This window comes from Narcine bancroftii, chromosome 13, assembly GCF_036971445.1.
Source record: "Narcine bancroftii isolate sNarBan1 chromosome 13, sNarBan1.hap1, whole genome shotgun sequence".
NCBI lineage: Eukaryota > Metazoa > Chordata > Chondrichthyes > Torpediniformes > Narcinidae > Narcine > Narcine bancroftii.
In genome coordinates, this window is record NC_091481.1 from 3,705,732 (window position 1) to 3,725,511 (window position 19,780).

Sequence of the window (19,780 nt, forward strand, 5' to 3'; positions counted from 1 at the left end):
ACGTAAAAACTCCTTACAGACAGTGCGGGATTCGAACCTCAGTCCTGATCGCTGGTGCTGCTACCCAATCATTCCGCCCACACTGGAAAGCTGTTACTAGGGTTCGAATTCCACGCTATCTGTAAGGAATATGTATGTTCTCCCTGTGTCTGCGTGCGTTTCCTCTCACCACTCAAAACATACCGGGGGGGGGGAGGGGGGGAGGGGTTTAAGTTAATTCGGCACCATTCATTCACCTTTTAAAAAAATCATAATTTAAAGCAATGGTTTATTGAATGATCAAAAAAATAAAATTGGAGTGGAATACAATTTCTGTGCAGAATGTCACAATATAATTTTTGTTTTGAATTACTTATGTGCCAGGCAATTTGGAATTACCTGATGTTTAATACAATTTCAAATGGTGGGCAAAGCAGGAAGAGAACTGTTAATCAAACTTTATCCTCTGCAATCAATTTTTAATCATGATCTCTATTTCTGGCCACAAAAAATAGATTTCCTTGCCCTTATTGAGTGTAATGACCCCAATTCCATACAGCATCAAAATGTAGCATTCCATTTGTGCGCAAAGTTTTGAGGCTGAAATTTAGCAGCCGCAGTGATGGGAAAATTATTGGTGCGATTGTTATTGCTCTATGGCAGGAACTACACACCCTCAACTGAAACAATGGGAAATGATTGAACCGATGTTAACTTCAGGTGTATGTGACGCAGTCCTGCGAGAAAATATTCAGAAATATTACGTGAATTGTGAAGAGTAAAACACTAAAGTCTAATAAAGTTACAACACAACGCTGGAGAAACTCAGCGGTCAAACAGCGTACTTCACATAGCAAAGATAAATATACATAAGCAATGTTTCAGGCTTGAGCTTTTTATCAAGTAAGAAAAAAATATACACAGGCCCCCAAACAGAATTTCAATTCTGTGCCTCACTCCCATGCTGACATGTCTGACCATGGCTTCATGTACTGTCCATAAATTGGACAACACCTAATTTCCCATCTAGGCCCTCTCCATCTGGATAGCATTAACCTACTTCAGTTTCTGCTGACCTACTCCCCATTCTTCCTCCTTTTGTTCCTCTACCCCTCCCCTCTCCATTCAAAGCCATCCCTCCTCCCCCTTCTCGCTGCTGTGCCCTCCCTCCCTTATCCACCTATTACATCCTGCCTGTGGGGCTGCGCTCCTACCCCACCATATTGTTCGGGCACCTGCTCATACCTCGATGAACCAAAACATTGGTTATTTTTAATCTTTGTTACAAAAAGGACACTGTATGACCAGCTAAATTTCACCAGCTTTGTGTTTTTATGTGATTGTGAAGTTTTCTTCCCCATACAATGATGCTATAGGTACCACTGACCAAGCCAACCTAAACAATGTCTGGTCAAAAGGTTTTAAGTCTAAATGTTTTTGAAGATGATATATTATATTCCTCAGATTCTACTTTAAATCAATAAGTTCCAATTTTTATATAATGCTCAATCTGAAGTTTAAACGGTCAATTGAAAATTGTTCATTTTGCTTCCCTGCATGTGTAGTAAGATAAACCTTTAATCCAATTGGCTGCTCAACCATCTTCACGACAGCACAGCTGTTTCAAACCCTTTTAACTGATGCCTTACAGTAGCAGATGCTAGAAGCAGGAAAGTGTTTTTTCTTGCCAGAGTAAGCCAAATTTTGTCAGGTTGCTTTCTTGGAGATTAGCAACAAGAACCTTCTTGCTTTACTTTACAGAATTCGCTCTTCAACAATTAAGGCATTCCATAGCTAAAATTAACACTGGACAATGAAGATTTTGCTTCCTGAACACATTTGGGTGTATTTTATGGATTTTGAGCTGCTGATCACAAAAATCACTTTGAAATTTATTTATTACATTTTTTTAAAGATATAACCTATTTTTGCGATTTCCCGTCAAATTTTTAATGTGCTTCAACCATACAAAACTATGACATGCAACATGTCATTGAAAATTCCATTTCTGCATTCGCACTTGGACTCCTTCCCTGCTGACCTTGGTGGTGTCAGTGATGAACACGGTGAAAGGTTTCACCAGGACATCGCGACCACGGAACAGCAGTATCCATCAATACCGGCCGATTAACGTTGGACACTGACACAAGAGACATCAGATCCTGAGTACAAATGAAAGTCAGCTGCAAAACATTTTTAGGTCAGTTGAACTAACGCAATGTGTCAGCATCTTTATGCCATTAAACAGGCTCAATTCAATAAAAGTTAATTTAATGTTTCACCAACTTCCTACATCATACCAAAAATCTGAAATTATCTTTTGCATTCAGCTTGAAGTTGTCTATCATAATCCCCAAATTCTTTTTCCAGGAAGCAATCTTTCAAAAAATGTATTGTCCAAGGTAAATCATGCAAATATTGTACTCAGCAAACAACCGAGTTGGCATCATGGTCCACCTATTGCATGCTTCATTCAGAAGCAGATCATTAAATGGAAATCTTTCGTACACTTGCCCCCTTGTCCTTTCCGAGACCTGTGATAGATACCTGTAGGAGGGTCAAGCTTGCAGCCATTTTCCTGGCACCATCCCACTGGCCGAAGTCTATAGTCCAGATAAAACAACCACTGGTCGTGGTCCTTGATATCATTCAATCCTTCATAACGCAAGCACAATCTTCCACCGACATTCTCCATCACACGAACTATCCAATACTGAAAAGGGTTTTTAGAATCCTGAAGCTCAATGAGAGATTTGGGTGTGACCAGGTCCACTGTGTTCTTCCCTCTTAGTGGCTGTTTCAAATAAGAGCAAAATTATAAATTGCAAAAAAAAAACAGATGTCACACAGATTAAAATTTTCTAAGCACCAGTAAAATCCAAGATTTTCCATGGATTTTCACATTACAATTTCCATTTGACAATCCACTTACCGGTAATTTTCCACATTAGCAATGAAGACAAATTCCAGAATATGTTCCTGAAAGTGTGTGGATCTGTACAAATGTCTGCACGTGGGCTATGTGCATACCTACTTACACGTGTGTGTATGTGCATAGAGGTTAGTGCATGTACATTTGTGTATGAGCATTTGAGCATGTATAAATTTGCATGCATGTATGCATATACATTTGCGTTCACATGTGTGCGTAATCTCCACAATACAAATACTCAAAAGACAGCAATGAAAATGCACGCATTCTTTCGGCCCCATTTATGACCATGCTTACCCCTTCCAGAAGGTTTGCAGGAGCTGTCCTTGCACCAGTCAAATCCCGAATAAGGAATTCTGTCCAGTCTCCATATTTTTCACTAATTGCTGTGAAACAGAAATAAAGCATTTCAGCGAGCCACTGAATCTCCCCTCTTTGGAACGCAAGAACATAACCAAGAGCAGGAATAGGCCCTTTGAACCTGATCCACTTTAATCAAGATCATAGTTGATCTACCCGAGTGCAGGAAAATGGCACTTTCTTTCATCAATAAAACTTTGAAGAACTTAAAGTCTCCACAGCCCTCCAAGGTAAAGAATTTCAAAGGTTTCCTACTTGACAAGTGAGGAATCTTAACTCATCGCTTATTTTGAGACTGTTACCCTTGTCTGAAGAATCCTCAGAGAGGGAAGATATCTTCCCTGCATTCAACCCTGTCAAGAATTTTCCTAGTTGTTCTTTCCACGGGCAGTGAGAATGCTGAACGACCAAAGGAACTGCTCACACAAACCATCTGAGACTCCCATTTATACAGAACAATATTTATTTATTTATATAGATAAAATACTTCCCCTGCATATGAATTATTTGTCTGGTCTCTGTGCTTATGTCTGGTTGTGTGCTTGCATGTTTTGCACTGAGGACCGGAGAACGCGGTTTTGTTGGCTTGTACTTGTACAATTAGATGACAGAGTTGATTAGCTCCAACAAGATTATTCTAACTTCAAGAGAACAGTCCTGTCTGAAGCTCACAGTTCAGATAAAACAACTATTGATCTATTCAACCCTTCATAACGTTAGCACAATCTCCCACCAATGGAGTTTTTAGCTCAAGGTTCTCTCACAGGGTTTGCTAAAGGCCCACAGCATTCTTCGAGTGAAAACCAAAATTCTGCATTCGCAGTAATTGTAGTAAAACACAATGCTGGAGAAACTCAGCAGGTCAAGCAGCGTTCTGTATATTATTACGGAATCATGTTGTTATTAATTTTTAGTTTATAAATATGTTATTTTTAGTTAGGTGACTTTGTGGGTTAGAAAGAGGGAAAAAACACACAAAGACACTTACACACAGCGACCGTGTCTCCTATAGCCAGCTGTAAGCAGAGCAATAAAAACGGGAGTGATTGTCCACTGAAATATTGAAGACAATGAAGATTTACTCAAAGAGACAGTTCGACTCCAACTTCAGAGCATTAAGACATTGACTCAAAGAAACCTGGTCAAACAAGCAGCCATTTTGTTTGATGACTGTGCAGACAAATCAGAGGCACTGCTCGTAAACTTTGGGAAGAGAGAAACGTCAAACAAAATCAGTGGTGATGTCCGATCACATAAATGGGACACTTCAAAAAGTCATCTTTAGTAGTGAACCGTGCTTCATCTGAAGTCAGAGAGATGCAGTAACCTTTGATGAGAGAGGTCCTGTTGTGCATTATCCCTTTGATAGGGAAGGACCACAGCAGCTTCGAAGGAAGGGCCACTTCAACTGTCTCTGTCAAGAGAGGGCAGTTTTCCATGTACATTTGTAATGGACACTTAATTTAATCCTTGCCTGGGTTGGTGAAATCATCTTGTGAAACACAAGTTCCGAAACCTCCATGCATGAGAAGGAAATTTGTGAGAAGTCATTCGTATGAAGAAATATTCCTCTGAAAGCAAATCTACAAGAATTTGAGTTTGAGAACTTTTGAACAGCAGTTTAAAGACTCTGAGTTTCAACACAAAAGATTCCCAAGACTGAACTGTGCCTGAGCTGTAATAGTTTGGGATCTGCCACAAACAGACATTTGCACATAATGGGGTTAAGTTTAGAATTAAGTAGGATTTTATAATATTAATAGCTATTAATAAAAATTGTTTTGAAGATACCATTGTCTTGGTGAATTTCTATTGTGGCTGGTTTATGTCGTAACAATATAGCAAAGAAAAAAATACATCAACAACATTTCGGGCCTGAGCCCTCCCTCAAGGTATGAGCAAAATATAGATAGGCACCCGAACAAAAAAGTATGGGAGATGAGGGGCATGGAGAGGTGCACAGACCCATAGGCAGGAGGTAATAGGTGGATAAGCGAGGGAGGGCACAGCAGCAAACAGGGAGGGGGGGGGGTTGGCTCTGTGAATGGAGAGGAGAGGGGGTGGAGAACTGGAGCAAAGAAGACAGAGAGATGGGGAAAGAAGGGGATAACAGGGAGTGGGTCAGCAGAAACTGGAAAAGTCGAGGTTAATACCATCCTCCTATTACATATCATTTCCCAGTCATCATGTGGAAATATTAAATAGTAGAAAAGTGTAAATCTGCTTAGTTTTACAATATTCTAGTTAATAGAATGAAATAACCCAATTCATTTTAATACGATTAATCATGAAAACAATTGCTATCCTTAGCAATTACAAAATGCCCACAGTCAAATGAGGACACAAATCAATTTATGGTTAAATAATAACAAACTACTCTCTGCAACTCATTAAAAAATTTAATTGTGAAACTCGAAATTTATATTGAACCACTTAGTAAGCAATTTGATATTTTTGCCAATGCAAATAAATTAGTAAATTGGCAAAGTATTAAAAATGGTGGAACTTATGGCCACCTACAATTTAGCCATACAATATATAGTTTGGAAAATGTACTTTTTTTTTTGCACGCTGTTCACATACATAAAGAAATTGGTTTTAATTAATTTGAAACATCTCCCCTTCCAAGCACAGTTAGCGTAGTGGTTAACGCAATGCTGTTCGAATCCGGCGCCGTAAGGATTTTGTACGTTCTTTCCTGGTGCGCTGATTTCCTCCGAAACCTATGGCGGCTGTAGGGCCAAATGTGTGTAATTGGACGGCACAGGCTCGTGGGCCGAAAGGGCCGGTTACTGTGCTGATGTCTAAATTTAAAACTTAGCTTCAACTATTAATTGCCTCAATGTTGTTAATGTACTGAACTCGTATGGTACAGTATATCTCCTACTGAACTCGTATGGTACAGTATATCTCCTACTGAACTCGTATGGTACATAACCAACAAGCAGTACATCTCCTACTGAAATCAGGCAAATAAACGCTTAAGGTCGCGCTACAGAAATAATGTATATGGTTTGATGAATGGAGAGAAAAACAGAATTTATGCAAATTTGGAATGTAGCTCCTTGATGGTAGTCAGAAAGGATTTACCAGTAGTAATGATATCTCATTACTTTGCCTCAAATTTGTTCTAATAACATTCCATTATATTTCCAATTTCAATAGAAATTCATGGAACCAGAACAAAAAAATCATTTTATTTTGCTCCAGTGAAGCCCTACATCTTAAAATGTGCAGAAAATGAATAAAAATAATTTTAAACCAGAAATGTGGCCCCAATAAATGTGGGTGGCACAGTCTGCGCAACCCAGCGACCGAGGTTCCTGAGGACCTCAGACGCTGAAGGGCTTCCTGATCGTGTTGGAGGCTTGGATCTGGAGCTCTGGTCACCGATGGATCAAACAGGAGTCTGTGCGGCTGCAGAAGCTGCAGGAGCGCTGGAGGTGAATCCACGGATGCTCAGTGTCTCTGAAGGGACTCTCTTTTGCTTCTCTTCCTCTCGCACTGTAAGGGGCGCAGGGCAACACTAATGGCAACTCTGCCTTACGGCAGGTAGAAGGCAATTTTTTGTAATATTATGATCTGTTCTACTACATGATAATAAAAGAATCATGAATGTTGAAACCACAGTCATCTCCCCACCTCTTACACATTTTGCCCAATACCCCATCAACACTTGACCCCTCCCCGGTCTTTATTCCCCTCTTCCCTTCTGACTTTTGCCTTAATAGAGGGTCCCGGCCCAAAATATTGTACGACACTTTCTACCCACAGATGCTGCCTGACCTGCTGAGTTCCTCCAGCAACTCACTGTTTGCTCCAGGTTCAAGCAGGTGCAGGTTACTGTGATCAACTCAAAGGCACGTTAATCTTCAACAATCAGATCATCTTCATCCTGGCCATAAATACATTCACTAAAGACCAGTTGAATTAGCTAAAGTTAAATAATAAGACTAACACTTCTACTATGATCTATTTATGAGCCACGGACCCACTTCAGTGTTCGTTGGTTTATCAAGCGAAGTTTGGTGCAATTGTTTCGAGGAGTGGTTTTCAAACTTTTTTCTTTACACTCGCATACCATGCCTTTTCCATCGGTGCTCTGTGATTAGTAAGGGATTGCTCAAGGTGGGGTGTGGGTGGGAAGAGAAGGTTGAGAATCACTGCTCGAGATCCAATTGTTACTGAAATATTTTGCTTGAGAAAAACTGTCATTGGCCATTTCCTTTGGAGTTAGGAAACCATGCACATGATGAGTCCATTAGGGAAGATTAAAACAGTGGTTTTCAAATTTTTTCTTCCCACCTTAAGCAATCCTTACTAATCACAGAGCACCGATGGCATAGGGATGACTTAAGATGGTATGTGAGTGGAAAGAAAAAGGTTGGAAACCTTTCGAGGATACTGAAAAAAATTTCAAATGGTGACAAAGTAGCTCCAGAATTTCAAAGTAAAACATACAAGTCAATTATAGTCCCTTTCAGAATATTTCTATTGGAAGTTTGTGATTTGATGAATTTATGACAGCCACCAGTCTCCTCAAACCTTATGTCAGTCTCTGCTGGATCCCACAGACTCATCCCCCACTACCCCTCCTTAATACCTCACATATCTCCCTCCTCATCCATTTACTCCTTTGACCTCCCCTTTCTTCCCACACTCCTGGCCTTCTGTGCGTTTCATCTCCCCGCACCCCCCTCCACCTCTCCCCGACCTCCCCAACCCTCCACCCTCTCGCTTCTTCTGCCTGCCACCTCCCCCCCCCCCACCTTTGACTTCCCCTGCCTGCCACCACCATATTCCCCAAACCTCTACTTCCTCTCCTCTGACCTCCCCTGCCTGCCACCTCACCCTCCAGGTTCCTCCTCAGATTTCCTCAACTCCCCCCCCCCCCTACTTTCTCCCCCTCCCATGTCCACATGACCTGGTTCTGTAGGCCTGTGATCCTTCCCCCCACCCCCGCCATTTTATTCAGACACCTGCCTACATATTGATCACACCTTTGCGAAGGGCTCAGGACTGAAACAGCAGTTATCTTTCTTTATCCATACCACACAGAGATTGCTGTGTGGTCTGCCAAGTGTTTCTGGCATTGTTCTTACTCAATTAATTATTTTCAGCCCCCAAGTATGAAAAGGTACAAATCGGCACCTCCAAGCATCACAGCACATGCGTATCCATGTAAACAAATAAAGAACGGTGAACAGATAATAAATGTAAACAAACTGACTGTGCAACACAGAGAATTTTTAACAAACAGTGCACAAGTCCTTAAATAAGTCCCTTGAGTTTGACGTTGAGGAGTCTGATGGTGGAGGGGTTGCAGCTGTTCCTGAACCTGGTGGTGTGAGTCTTGTGGCACCTATACCTCTTTCCTAATGGCAGCAGTGAGAACAGAGTGTGTGCTGGGTGGTGTGGATCCTTGATGATTGCTGCTGCTCTCCAAAGGCAGCATTCCCTGTAGATGTTCTGGATGGTGGGGAGGGTTTTGCCTGTAATGTCCTGGGCTGCATCCATTATGCTTTACGCTCAAGGGTATTGATTGTCCAGTCACCTCAATGCATCCATGTGGCCAAATTCAACAATTCTAGAAATGAGATCACACAGATTTTTCTTTTTTGTTTGCTTGTTTTAAAGGTGACACTGAAGAGGTTTTGATTTTACTTACAGTTGATCATTTTTGAGTGAAATCACATCACTGCAAAGTTAAACTGGGGTATTCTCAATCAGTGCCACCAACCTAGCTTGCAGATCATCAAAAGGGTTGCCCAGGCGCTGCCTTCATTTGTACAGTTTATGTGTAGGTGTCTGGGAAAGGAGGGTGTGTACAAGAGAGCAATATTTATAGTAGTCTGAAATTCACCTCGAGGCATCCTGTAAAGATTTAAATTTACAAATGTTTTAATTTTAAAAAATTGAATTAAGCACAGATACAGGCCCTTTCAGCCCACAGGACTGTGCTGCACAACTCCAGTTCTTTTCCCCTTTCTGGCCCTCTCTGTCTCAGGAGACGAGCTTTCCACCAACATAGTTTGAACCTACACCATTTTGGAGGGTGGGAGGAAACTGGAGCACCTGGACAAAACCCACGCAGACACAGAGGGAATGTACAAACTCCTCAAAGACAGCAGCGGATTAAAACCCAGGTCACTGTAACACCATCGCATGAACCGATTGTGATCATGAAGTTTCATGTGGCACTGGTCGACACTTCAGGGATTCTCAATCCTGGAGGAGAAATCTCAAACCACCTTCTGTCACAGTCCTGCTGCCACGGCCCTTGTGGTTCTTTCCCCCTCGCCTGCTGGCACAAAACAAATCCCTCCTGGCACACCGCGATATTCTGTCCCACAGTCTCCTTTTCCAGCAGGGTCCTTAACTGTACTGCTGTTTAGCTCACACAAGGACCATGCTCTTCAGGTCTGGCTCTCCTGCGAAGCCAAGCAGTTGTGTTCAATTGAACCACGTCCCACTGAAATAAAAATGCAAATGCTGGAGGAACTTACCAGATCTTGCCTTGTCCACAGAAGGTAAAGATATACAACCGACATTTTGGGCCTCAGCCCAGGTTCAAGTGAAAAGGATAAGGTACGAGTAAAAAGCAGGTGGGTGCCCAGATTTAACGGCTGGGGAGAAGGGAAGTATGGGCAGGTGAGGAGTACAGACCAACAGACAAAAGCTGTTAATTGGATATGGATGGGACACAGGAGGGATAAAAGGTGAGAATTGACGGAGGTGGGGGGGCGAGGGTTGTTTGCTTGAGACTCTGTGGAAGCAGAGCCAGAGGAAAAGGGAAGAGACAGAGCTGGAGGAAATGAAATTGGGGGGAGGGGGGAAGGTGTGGTTTATGGAAACGGGAGAGGTCGACATTAAGGCCATCCGGTTGGAGGGTGCCCAGATGGAACGTGGAGATCCAAGTTTCATGTTTGCTTCTGGGTGCACACCACTTTTGTATTATTTAAAAGTGGATTTGGCCAAGTTCACAGTTTTGGGCCCCAGTGACGTTCTTCGATCACCTAGCAATCCAATAACAAAGCATCTGATCCTATTTAAAATAATCCATTTAGCCACACCAAAAAACTGATTGCAATAAACAGCAAAATACCATACAAGCAAAACCTACGACTCCATTAATAACCACAATTTTGCAAAATGATAACTCGGTTACGTGGTGGAGGCTGAGGAACAAGTAATAATGGGACTATAGATTGTGAAGAGGAGTGGCCCAGGCATGATATGGATTTCTATTTAACTTACATAGGACACTGGTGGTTGCTGGGTTTAATTGCACATGATGAGGTAAAGACAGAGAGTATTGATATAACAAAGGTAATAAACAATAAAAATAGAACAACTCTTAAACTTCCCACCAAAATGTAGCATGGTTAGCACCACACGATCACAATGCCTGTGACTCTGGTTCAAACCCTGCACTGTGAGGAGTTTGCACGATCTCCCCGTGTCTCCTTGGGGTTTCTCCAGAAGCTCTGGTTTCCTTTCACCCTTCAAAATGTACAGGGGTTGTACGTTAATTGGGGGTAATTGAGCAGCACGGGCTCATTAAAATTTGGATAGCTCTAAATTTAAACTAGGACATGTCTAAATTTAAATTATATTAAAAAAAAAGTCCTTCCTGTGGTTTGGAAAGGGGCTCTAGCTCGCCGGTCGCTCCACCTCCCCCCCTACCACCCCACCACCCCCCACCTGTGGGCTTGTTATAGGTCATCTGCAGTAAGGCAATACACAACGAGATCCTTGGACGACACAAACCAACTGGAAAGTTGGACAGTGCAGTAGCAAATTGGAGTTTAATCCTGTCAAATGCAAGGTGATGCGCTTTTCAGGAAATTGCAAATGGACCCTGGGGAATGCGGAGGAGCAAAGGAATGGCCCCAATGCAACGTCAGAGCCCCACATGGACAAGTTGGAGATAAACATTTTTCAACTTGTGACATCTTGTCAGTGCCGCAAAAAAAGCTCATTTAATGGAATTTCGGATAAGGGGAAATGGATTGTATCATCACTGGAGCATTTCAGGTGTAAGGAGTGATTGGATAGGCTGGCTTGGCTTACTCTGGAACCAAGGAAGCTGATGGTTGGCCTGACAGAGGTAAACAAAATTATGAAGGGATAGATATGGTAGATGGTATAAGTCTTCCTCCCTCAGAGTGAGGAGCGTCTTGGATGACGTTGGTCTGAGGACTGAGTAGTGGTTGGAATCTGTAATACAGTTTCTGAAGTTGGCAAAGCCAGATGCGCTCACAATACAGTAAAACCGTCAATATGCTGCATCTATGGGGAATGGTAGAGGCAGGATAAGTTTGCGTGTTGTGTGATGGGTGAACTAACCATGAGGGGTAACAATTTTAAATCTCTATTTTTATTTACATTTTTAAATTTAGACACATAGCACAGTAACAGGCCTTTTCGACCCACAAACCCCTGCTGCCCAATTACACCTACAACCCCCACAAATTTTGGGGGAAATCAGCGCTCCCGGAGGAAACCCACAAGACATGGGGAGAATGTGCAAACTCCTTAGTTTTTTTTTTAAATTTTCCATGCTTAAATTCCAGAAAATGGGAATTTTACTGCATTTATGAAGCACCTTGTGCAGACATTTAAGTAAAAGCCACGTTTTCTTTTCACCTTGCGTAGCATAAATATATTTTATGTCGTCAGTAGGAGAGAATTAAGAAGCCAACTAAACTTGTCTCGTTCACAGGGAAGGGGGCCCATAAATGTTGAGCTAAGTCCTAAAGGGGCCACTGCCAAAAATAGGTTGAGAATGGCTGGTCCAGGAAAACACAATCACAGAGCCAGAGAAGATGATGGCCTTAATGTGGGTGTATAAGATCAATTTAGGTGGCAGACAGGTTGGTGTGCATGGAGGACTGAGAGCCTGCTTCTCAGCTGTAAGCCTCTTTGACTAAGAAACATTTAACAACCCATGCCAACTACCATCGCATCAGTACATATATCACCTCATCAGCGTGCAAGACTTTAACATCTCACTCCTCAACACCACAAAATAATCTGTGCAGATAACATTTTGTATGGTTTAGTTTCACTAAGCGTGTTCCCCTGCTACAATCTCCTGCTGTATAGCGCCATCTGTCACATGTACAAGACAGGAAGACCAGCAACGATTCAGAGAAAATCTTCAAGCATCAGAATTTGAAGCTGCAGTCTACATTTAGATGAAAATCTGTCTCGAATGAATATCCAACAAAAAGGAAAAGCGATACTGTCAACAATTTTAAAAAAATATATTTTCTAATTCTGGCCACTTAAACCCATGTTGCCCAATGACACCCACATTAACCTTCAACCACATACATGATAAGTGCTTTGCCAAGCGCAAGTCTAACTAACAATATCTAGTCAAGGAGATTTCAACCTTCTTACACATAACATATTAGTTGTGTAGAAGTTATATTATAGCAGGCATCATTATACCTCTTGAATCTTAGCAGTAAACAACACAATTAAGAATTTATCACTAATAAAAGATGGAAATTATGGGAAGTTACAGACTACAACCAGAGATGAGGACATACAACCTGCATTGGAGAGTTGAAGACAGAATAGCAATGTTAATGCCTTGAAAATTGCAAAGTTATGGTTTAACTATTTCCTTCCAGTTTCATCTTCATTTAAAAAAACTTCCTTTGTGTTCATGATTTGGGGATCTGATCTCATGCTCTTGCAACCAAGTTCCATCAGGGTGAAATGCTCAAAATCAGAAACACCTGACACAAACCAGCTTTAGCAAACCCTCCCTCAAAGTAGAATAACAGTTGTCATTTTCCAACACAAGGATTTTCTACCAAATTATTAGGTGGAGGTAAAACACAGATGCAATTTCTCTCTGGTGGATACACAAAGTTTGTTGTTTTGAAGTGGCCAGTCGTTACCGCATTATCAAAATGATTAATTATTCATTTTCCTGCTGAAATGCAAGAATCTCTGCAGAGTTTGGAGTCTATACATACATATGTATATATATATATATATTCACTGAGGAAACATTTCCTAAATAGTTTTCCCCCCCCCCACCAGAAGGTATATTCAAACAGTAAAGTACGTCATTAGCACAGATAGTGCAACACAGTTAATGGACCACCAACGAGGGTTCAAATCCAGTGTTGTCCATAAGGAGTTTGTACGTCCTCTTCCATGTCTGTGTGGGTTTCCTCCAGGTGCACTGGTTTCCTCCCACCTTCCAATACATACAGAGTTGTAGATTAATTTGGGTGGCTCGGGTTTAAATGGCCAGAATCGGCTTCTCCCAGGTTTCAAATAAAAAAATTCTCTATTTCCAATTCAGCACATAGAACATTACAGCACAGAACAGTCTTGTCAGCCCACGATGTTGAAAAATGTTCCCAGCTTTCAACAACTTTCAAAGCACTGAGGAAAAGCAAAGACCATGGAGGATTTTTAGCTTTAGAATTCAAGGACCAATGAAGATATTCTGAATTTTTTCCTCCATCTCGTCTCTCCCTTCCCTCTCCCCTCTCCATTCATAGAGCTGATCCCCCTCCCCTCGTTTTCTCTTGAGCCCTCTCTCCCTTATCCACTATTTACCTCTTGCTTATGCTCCTCCCCCTCCACCATTTTATTCAGGTGCCTGCCTAAATTTTCCTCACACCTTGCAGGACTCAAGCCTCAGCGGGTCAGTCTATATAAAGCACACTGACCCGCTGAGGCTCGAGTCCGGCAAGTGTTTTTACTTCAATCATTGCATCTGCAGACTTCTGTGTTTCGCAAGATATTCTGAAGTTCCTTTTAATGCATGGAGAGGCTTCAGTAAGAGCGTTGTGTCCAATTCAACACAGGAAGGGAATCAGGACTTTGAAGGAGATGCAAGGGAGACCGCATTCAATGCTGAAGGCTTGAGAGACTGCAGCGAAGTAAAGGGTGTTCAAAAGCTTGACAGGAAAAGATAGTAAAAAGGTTTTCGCTGCTCGGACAATCAATCAATTTAAATATTTGGTATAAGAACCAAAAGATAAAATACTTTTAAGTTATTCAGGTTAATCTGTAATTGCGAAGCATTCAGGAAGAAGGCCTGCCAGTGGCTATCCTCTGTGAGAAGTTTGAGGAGATTCGGTCTGTCACCGAAGACTCTTAAAAATTTCTACAGGTGGACTGTGGAGAGCATTCTGGCTGGTTGCATCACTCTCTGGTGTGGAGGTGCCTATTTACAGGACAAGAAAAAAACTCCAGAGGGTTGTTAACTAAGCCTGCAATATCACAGGCACCAGACTTCACTCCATCAAGGACATCTACAAGAGGTGATGTCTTAAAAAAGCAGCCTCTATCCTCAAGGACCCTCACCACTCAGGCCATGCCCTCTTCACTCTGCTACCAATGGGAAAAAGGGTCAGGACCCTGAAGATGAGCACTCAGCGGCACAAGGACAGCTTCTTCCCCACTGCCAGATTCCCAAATGATCAATGAACCAAATACACTGCCTCACTTTGGCTTTTCCTTGCCACAAAACGATGAATTTCATGACGTGTTCGTGACAATAAATCCTGATTCTTTAAAGTTAGGAGAAGGACAACTTCAACCACAAATTTCAAAAGGGAAGTATTGAAAATGAAAATCTGGTTGAGCTCTAGGAAAAGGCTGCAGTTAATTGTTTCAAAGGGCTACCACCAGCACGTTCTGGACTCTTCAGATGCTGGACGGTGACACCATCTATGTTTAGGTTTGGCTGCAAGAGAAACAATGATAATGTTAATGGCATGGTAAAGAAATAAAGAAATGGTATAACCCTCCTAAAGAATCAGAATTTATCATGAACATGTGTCACAATATGTGTTGGATGTTATTGGTGCAAAAAATTGCTTCAGATTACTTTTCCATAAAAGCACTATTTCAAAATAGTAGATAAATTAGTGCAAAGAGAGGTAGGGTCAATGGTTCACTGTCCATTCAGAACTGGAGGAAGGGAAGAAGCTTTCCTCGTGCCGCTAGTCAAGTCTTCAGGTTCCTATATCTCCTTCCTGATGGGAGCAGTTTGGAGGGCATGGCCTGGGTGGTGGGTCTTTGACAATAGAGGAGGCATTCTTGAGGCACCGCCTCTTGTAGAAGCCCTCGGTGGAGTGAAGATTAATGCCCATGGTGGCACTGGCTGAGTTTACAACTCTCTGGAATTTTTTCCTGTCCTGTGCATTGGCACCTCCATACCAAACAGTGATGCAATTAGAATGCTCTCCACAGTGGCCCTGTAGAGTCTTTGGTGACATACCAAATCTTCTCAAACTCCCAATGAAGTACAGCCGCTGGTGGGCCTTCTTCATGATTGCATCGGCATGAAGGCCCCAGGACAGGTCTACAGAGATGTTGAGACCGAGGAATTTGAAGTTCTTTATCCTTTCCACTGCTGGCCTCTAGGTGTGGACTGGTTTATGTACTCTCAATTTCCCCTTCCCGAAGACCACAGTCAGTTCCTTAGTGTTGCTAAGGTTGAGTGCAAGATTTCTGTTGCGACTCAATAAGCTGATCTCTGTCCCTCCTGTATGTGTCCTCATTGCAGTCTGTGATTCTGCTGACAACTGTGGGGACATCAGCACCGCAAGATTGTTGAGAGAAAAATTAATCATTCAATTAGTCAAAAGAGCACATGGAACCCTGTTTACAAATAGAATTCTTATCGATTTCCTTGCATAAATATGATGAAATAGTGCAATATGAAGGTGAGGCCACATTTGGAGAACTGCATGCATTTCTGGTCTCCTTACTTGAGGAAGGATGTACTGGCTTTGGAGGCGGTGCAGAGGAAATTGACCAGGTGGATTCCAGAGATGAAGGGGTTGGCCTATGAAGAGAGAATAAGTTGTCTGGGACTGTACTCATTGGAATTTAGAAGAATGAGAGAGGATCTTATAGAAACATACAGAATTAAGAAAGGCATAATTAGATAGAGACAGATGTTTGTTTCCATTGGTAGGGCAGATTAGCCCATCATCAGATCAGCCGTGATCTCTTTGAATGGCAGAGCAGGTTTGATGGGCCGGATGGTCTTTTTTTTTAAACTAAATGTTCTTATGCTGGTTTGTTCAAGAGGCAGAATGAAGATGGAGTCCAAACTCTACACCGAGATATTCAACGCCACACCTGCCTCATGGTTGTGGCAGAATTAATTGCCAGTGGTTATGGGGCCTCAAGAGGTGGAACCAGAGCCCAAACCCTTGCACTTCTCCAATGACAACTGTCTGTTTGCCATAGACCCCAAACGCTTGCACTGCTCCAACGATGACTGTCTGTTTGCCATAGAGTCACACTCCGCTGAATATAAACTTCTCCTACACTTGGGGGATGTTTAAAATTCAGTTCATTTCAAAAAAATAATTAAATACATTAAAAATATATTAAACTACACTAAATTATTTAAAAACAGGAATAAAGAAAATAAACAAAAGCAAGCAAATTTAAAAAAAAGTGACCTAAATTTATCTTTTCAAATGAAAGTCGGGAATCCCATTCAAAAGGTGCAGTACTACCGATAGGAACCGATGTTCCGGCAGTCGATCTCCAGGCCATTTCTGTCTTCCACGAGGCAAGGCCCAGGTGTGGATGCCAGCAACAAACTGAATATCAAAGGGAAGTCTATGACAGCCCCCTACACAACTTCCACCCACAGTGAACCTTGACCTGGGACACTATTACAATCTTGAACTCACAGCTCAAATCTTCAGCATCACTTACAGTTTCAACTGATCCCTCTCCTCTGTTCTGTGATTTTACTCCTGTACTAATTATGAGTTGACTTGTTGGGCTGCCCACAATACAAACTTTATCTCAGTACCACATACAGATTAGTAACAGACTCACAACCCACGTGCTCCCAATTTACACCCCATTGACCTACACCCCCGGTATGTTTTGAACGTTGGGAGGAAACCCATGCAGACACGGAGAGAATGTACAAACACCTTACAGACAGCGCAGGATTGGAACCCTGGTCCTGATCACTGGCGCTGTAAAGGCGTGCAATTGCTATGCCAACCGTGCCACCCCACATAGAAGCAGAAATAGGCCATTCAGCCCATCAGGTCTGCTCCCTGCCATTCAATCATGAGCTGATCTATTTTCCCACAGCTCCACTGCCTGGCCTTCTCCCCATAATCTTTGATGCTCTGCATAATCAAGAGCCTATCAATCTCTGCTTTAAATACACACAATGGCCCGGCCTCCAAGGTTGCCAGTGACAACAATTTCCACAGATTCACCACCCTCTGGCTGAAGAAATTCCTACCCAGATGCCTTTCAATCCTAAAGTTGTGCACTCTTGACTTAGATTCTCCCATCACTGGAAACATTCTACATCTACTCTGTTCACTCACTTAAACATTCAAAATGTTTCAATAGGATCGATGCCCCCCCCCCCCCACCATTCTCCTAAATTCCAACAAATACAGATCAAGAGCTGTCAAACCATACGATAACCCTTTCATCTCCAGAATCATCCTTGTGAACCTCTCCAACGTCAGCACATCTTTTCTTAAACGAGGAGCCCAACACTGCTCGCAATATTCCTATAAAGTCTCAACATCACATCCCTGTTTTTATATTCTATTCCTCTTGAATAGAATTGCATTTGCCATCTTCATCACCATCTCAACATGCAAATTTACCTTCAGACTATCCTACACAAGGACTCCAGGTCCCTTTGCATCTGGGTATTTTCAATTTTCTCACCACTTAAAAAATCGTCTGCTCGTTTATTTTTTCCACAAAAGTACATGACCATCCACTTTCCAATATTATAATTCATTTGCCATTTCTCTGCCCGTTCTCCTAAACTGACCAAGTCCTTCTGTGTTTCTTCTACCCTACCTGCTCCTTCATCAACCTTCGTATCGTCCGCAAATTTGGCCACAAAACCCATTCATTTCACAAATCCAAATCATGAACATACAATGGCAAAAAAAGTGTCCCCAACACCAACCCCTACCCCTGTGGAACACCACCAGCCAATGGCAGCCAACCTGCCAATCAGCCAATGCTCTACCCACACTAATGCGTTTTCTGTTGTACCATGGGCTCTCATCTTGTTAAGCTGCCTCATGTGCGGCACCTTGTTACACGCCTTCTGAAAATCCAAATGCACAACATCCACTGCATCTCCCTTGTCCAGTCTCTCAGAGCACGTGACAGTAAACTTGAATTTTTCGTGAAAGTTCTTGAAATGTCACCAGTGATGTTCAGCTACAGTGTGATTTTTCATGCCTGCTCAGAGAAAGATAAGGTCTGTAACAGAGAGACCACTACATTCCGTGAGTTAAATTTAGTTTTTACAGCAATGTACTTCTAAAACCAATTGTTCGGTGAAAGTAATGAAACCAATTTGTAACCCACAAAGATACTTAGTGAATGTTCCAAGTGTGGTTAAGAGAGAAAATGTAATCATATCCAATTAAGAGAAAGAGCAGAACACAGGACTCTGAAATTCAGCTGGGCAAGTATTGATGTGGTTTTGGTTCAATAATAATTATTAGATTTTATGTTCAAGTATTTTTAATGTGAAATATTAATCTTCTTCAAGCCTCCTTTCAGTTAGTTTATCACATATATTAATAATTCTTTGTATGATAAAGAAAAAAATCTTCACTGAACTACAAATTCTTAAATATGCCACATTCTGCACATCAACGAACTCGTAATTTATGCTTTCAAAGCGTGGCTAAATTTTTTTCCCATGAAATTTCATTCCACCATGGCCAAAAATTATAATTTGGGCTTCTCCAATTAAATTTAAAATCGAAAATCAATGCTTTAAATTGAAAAAGCATTCAACGATATTAAGACAGCAAATTTCAGTGATGAGACGATTGAAAATGTAATAGAAAATTTTAAATTTTTTCTCTGTATTGCAGTCAGTTTGTTTACATCTCTTTATTTGTTCACATGTATATGTTGAATCAGGTTTTTTTTTGCACTGCCAATAAGTGGTAATTCTTCCTGGCCCACAAGAAAAAAGGAATCTCAGGGTTGTATGTGATATCATGTATGTACTGACAATAAATCTGAATCTGAAAATAGATGATACTTAGCTGCTCATTATGCAACTGCAAAAAGAAATTGGGCCTCATGTCCAAAACATCTGCCCTGGACAAAGCTCTGGCACAAAGATGAATCAAGATGGTAAAGGAAAGATCGAGAAAACAGTGCTGGAAACTCAACAGATGTTGAACAATCAGTTAGGTAGGATTATATACAAAGCTTTGCCTCGTCTGCCCATTCATTCTTGATGAATGAAATACAGCAGGGGATTCTACAGAGGCTTCCCATTCAATAACAGAAGCAGTGAGTAGTTTAAATTGTATGTAGCTCAGCACTCAGTCACAGATTAGCCCACAAAGCTCCACAATCCAGGTAATTAGATCCCTTGTTGTTGAATATCTTCACGACTGTGTGCTAATTGTACCACTGAAGTTTATTTTTTTTAATAAATCCATGATTTTAAAAAAAATGATGGAAAAATCTAAAGGA

The 19,780-nt window shown here is 41.6% G+C and overlaps 1 protein-coding gene across 4 annotated transcripts in view; it reads right to left on the minus strand.

The window, feature by feature from the left end:
* sfmbt2 (Scm like with four mbt domains 2) overlaps positions 1-19,780 on the minus strand; it is a 150,189-nt gene that overhangs the window by 84,203 nt on the left and 46,206 nt on the right. For all 4 annotated transcript variants that reach the window (XM_069909548.1, XM_069909549.1, XM_069909551.1 and 1 more), the window contains 2 exons: positions 3,209-3,297; positions 2,527-2,773 (listed from right to left, as the gene is read on the minus strand). In XM_069909548.1, coding sequence (XP_069765649.1) covers positions 2,527-2,773; positions 3,209-3,297 — 336 coding nt within the window. The remainder of the gene's footprint in view (positions 1-2,526; positions 2,774-3,208; positions 3,298-19,780) is intronic.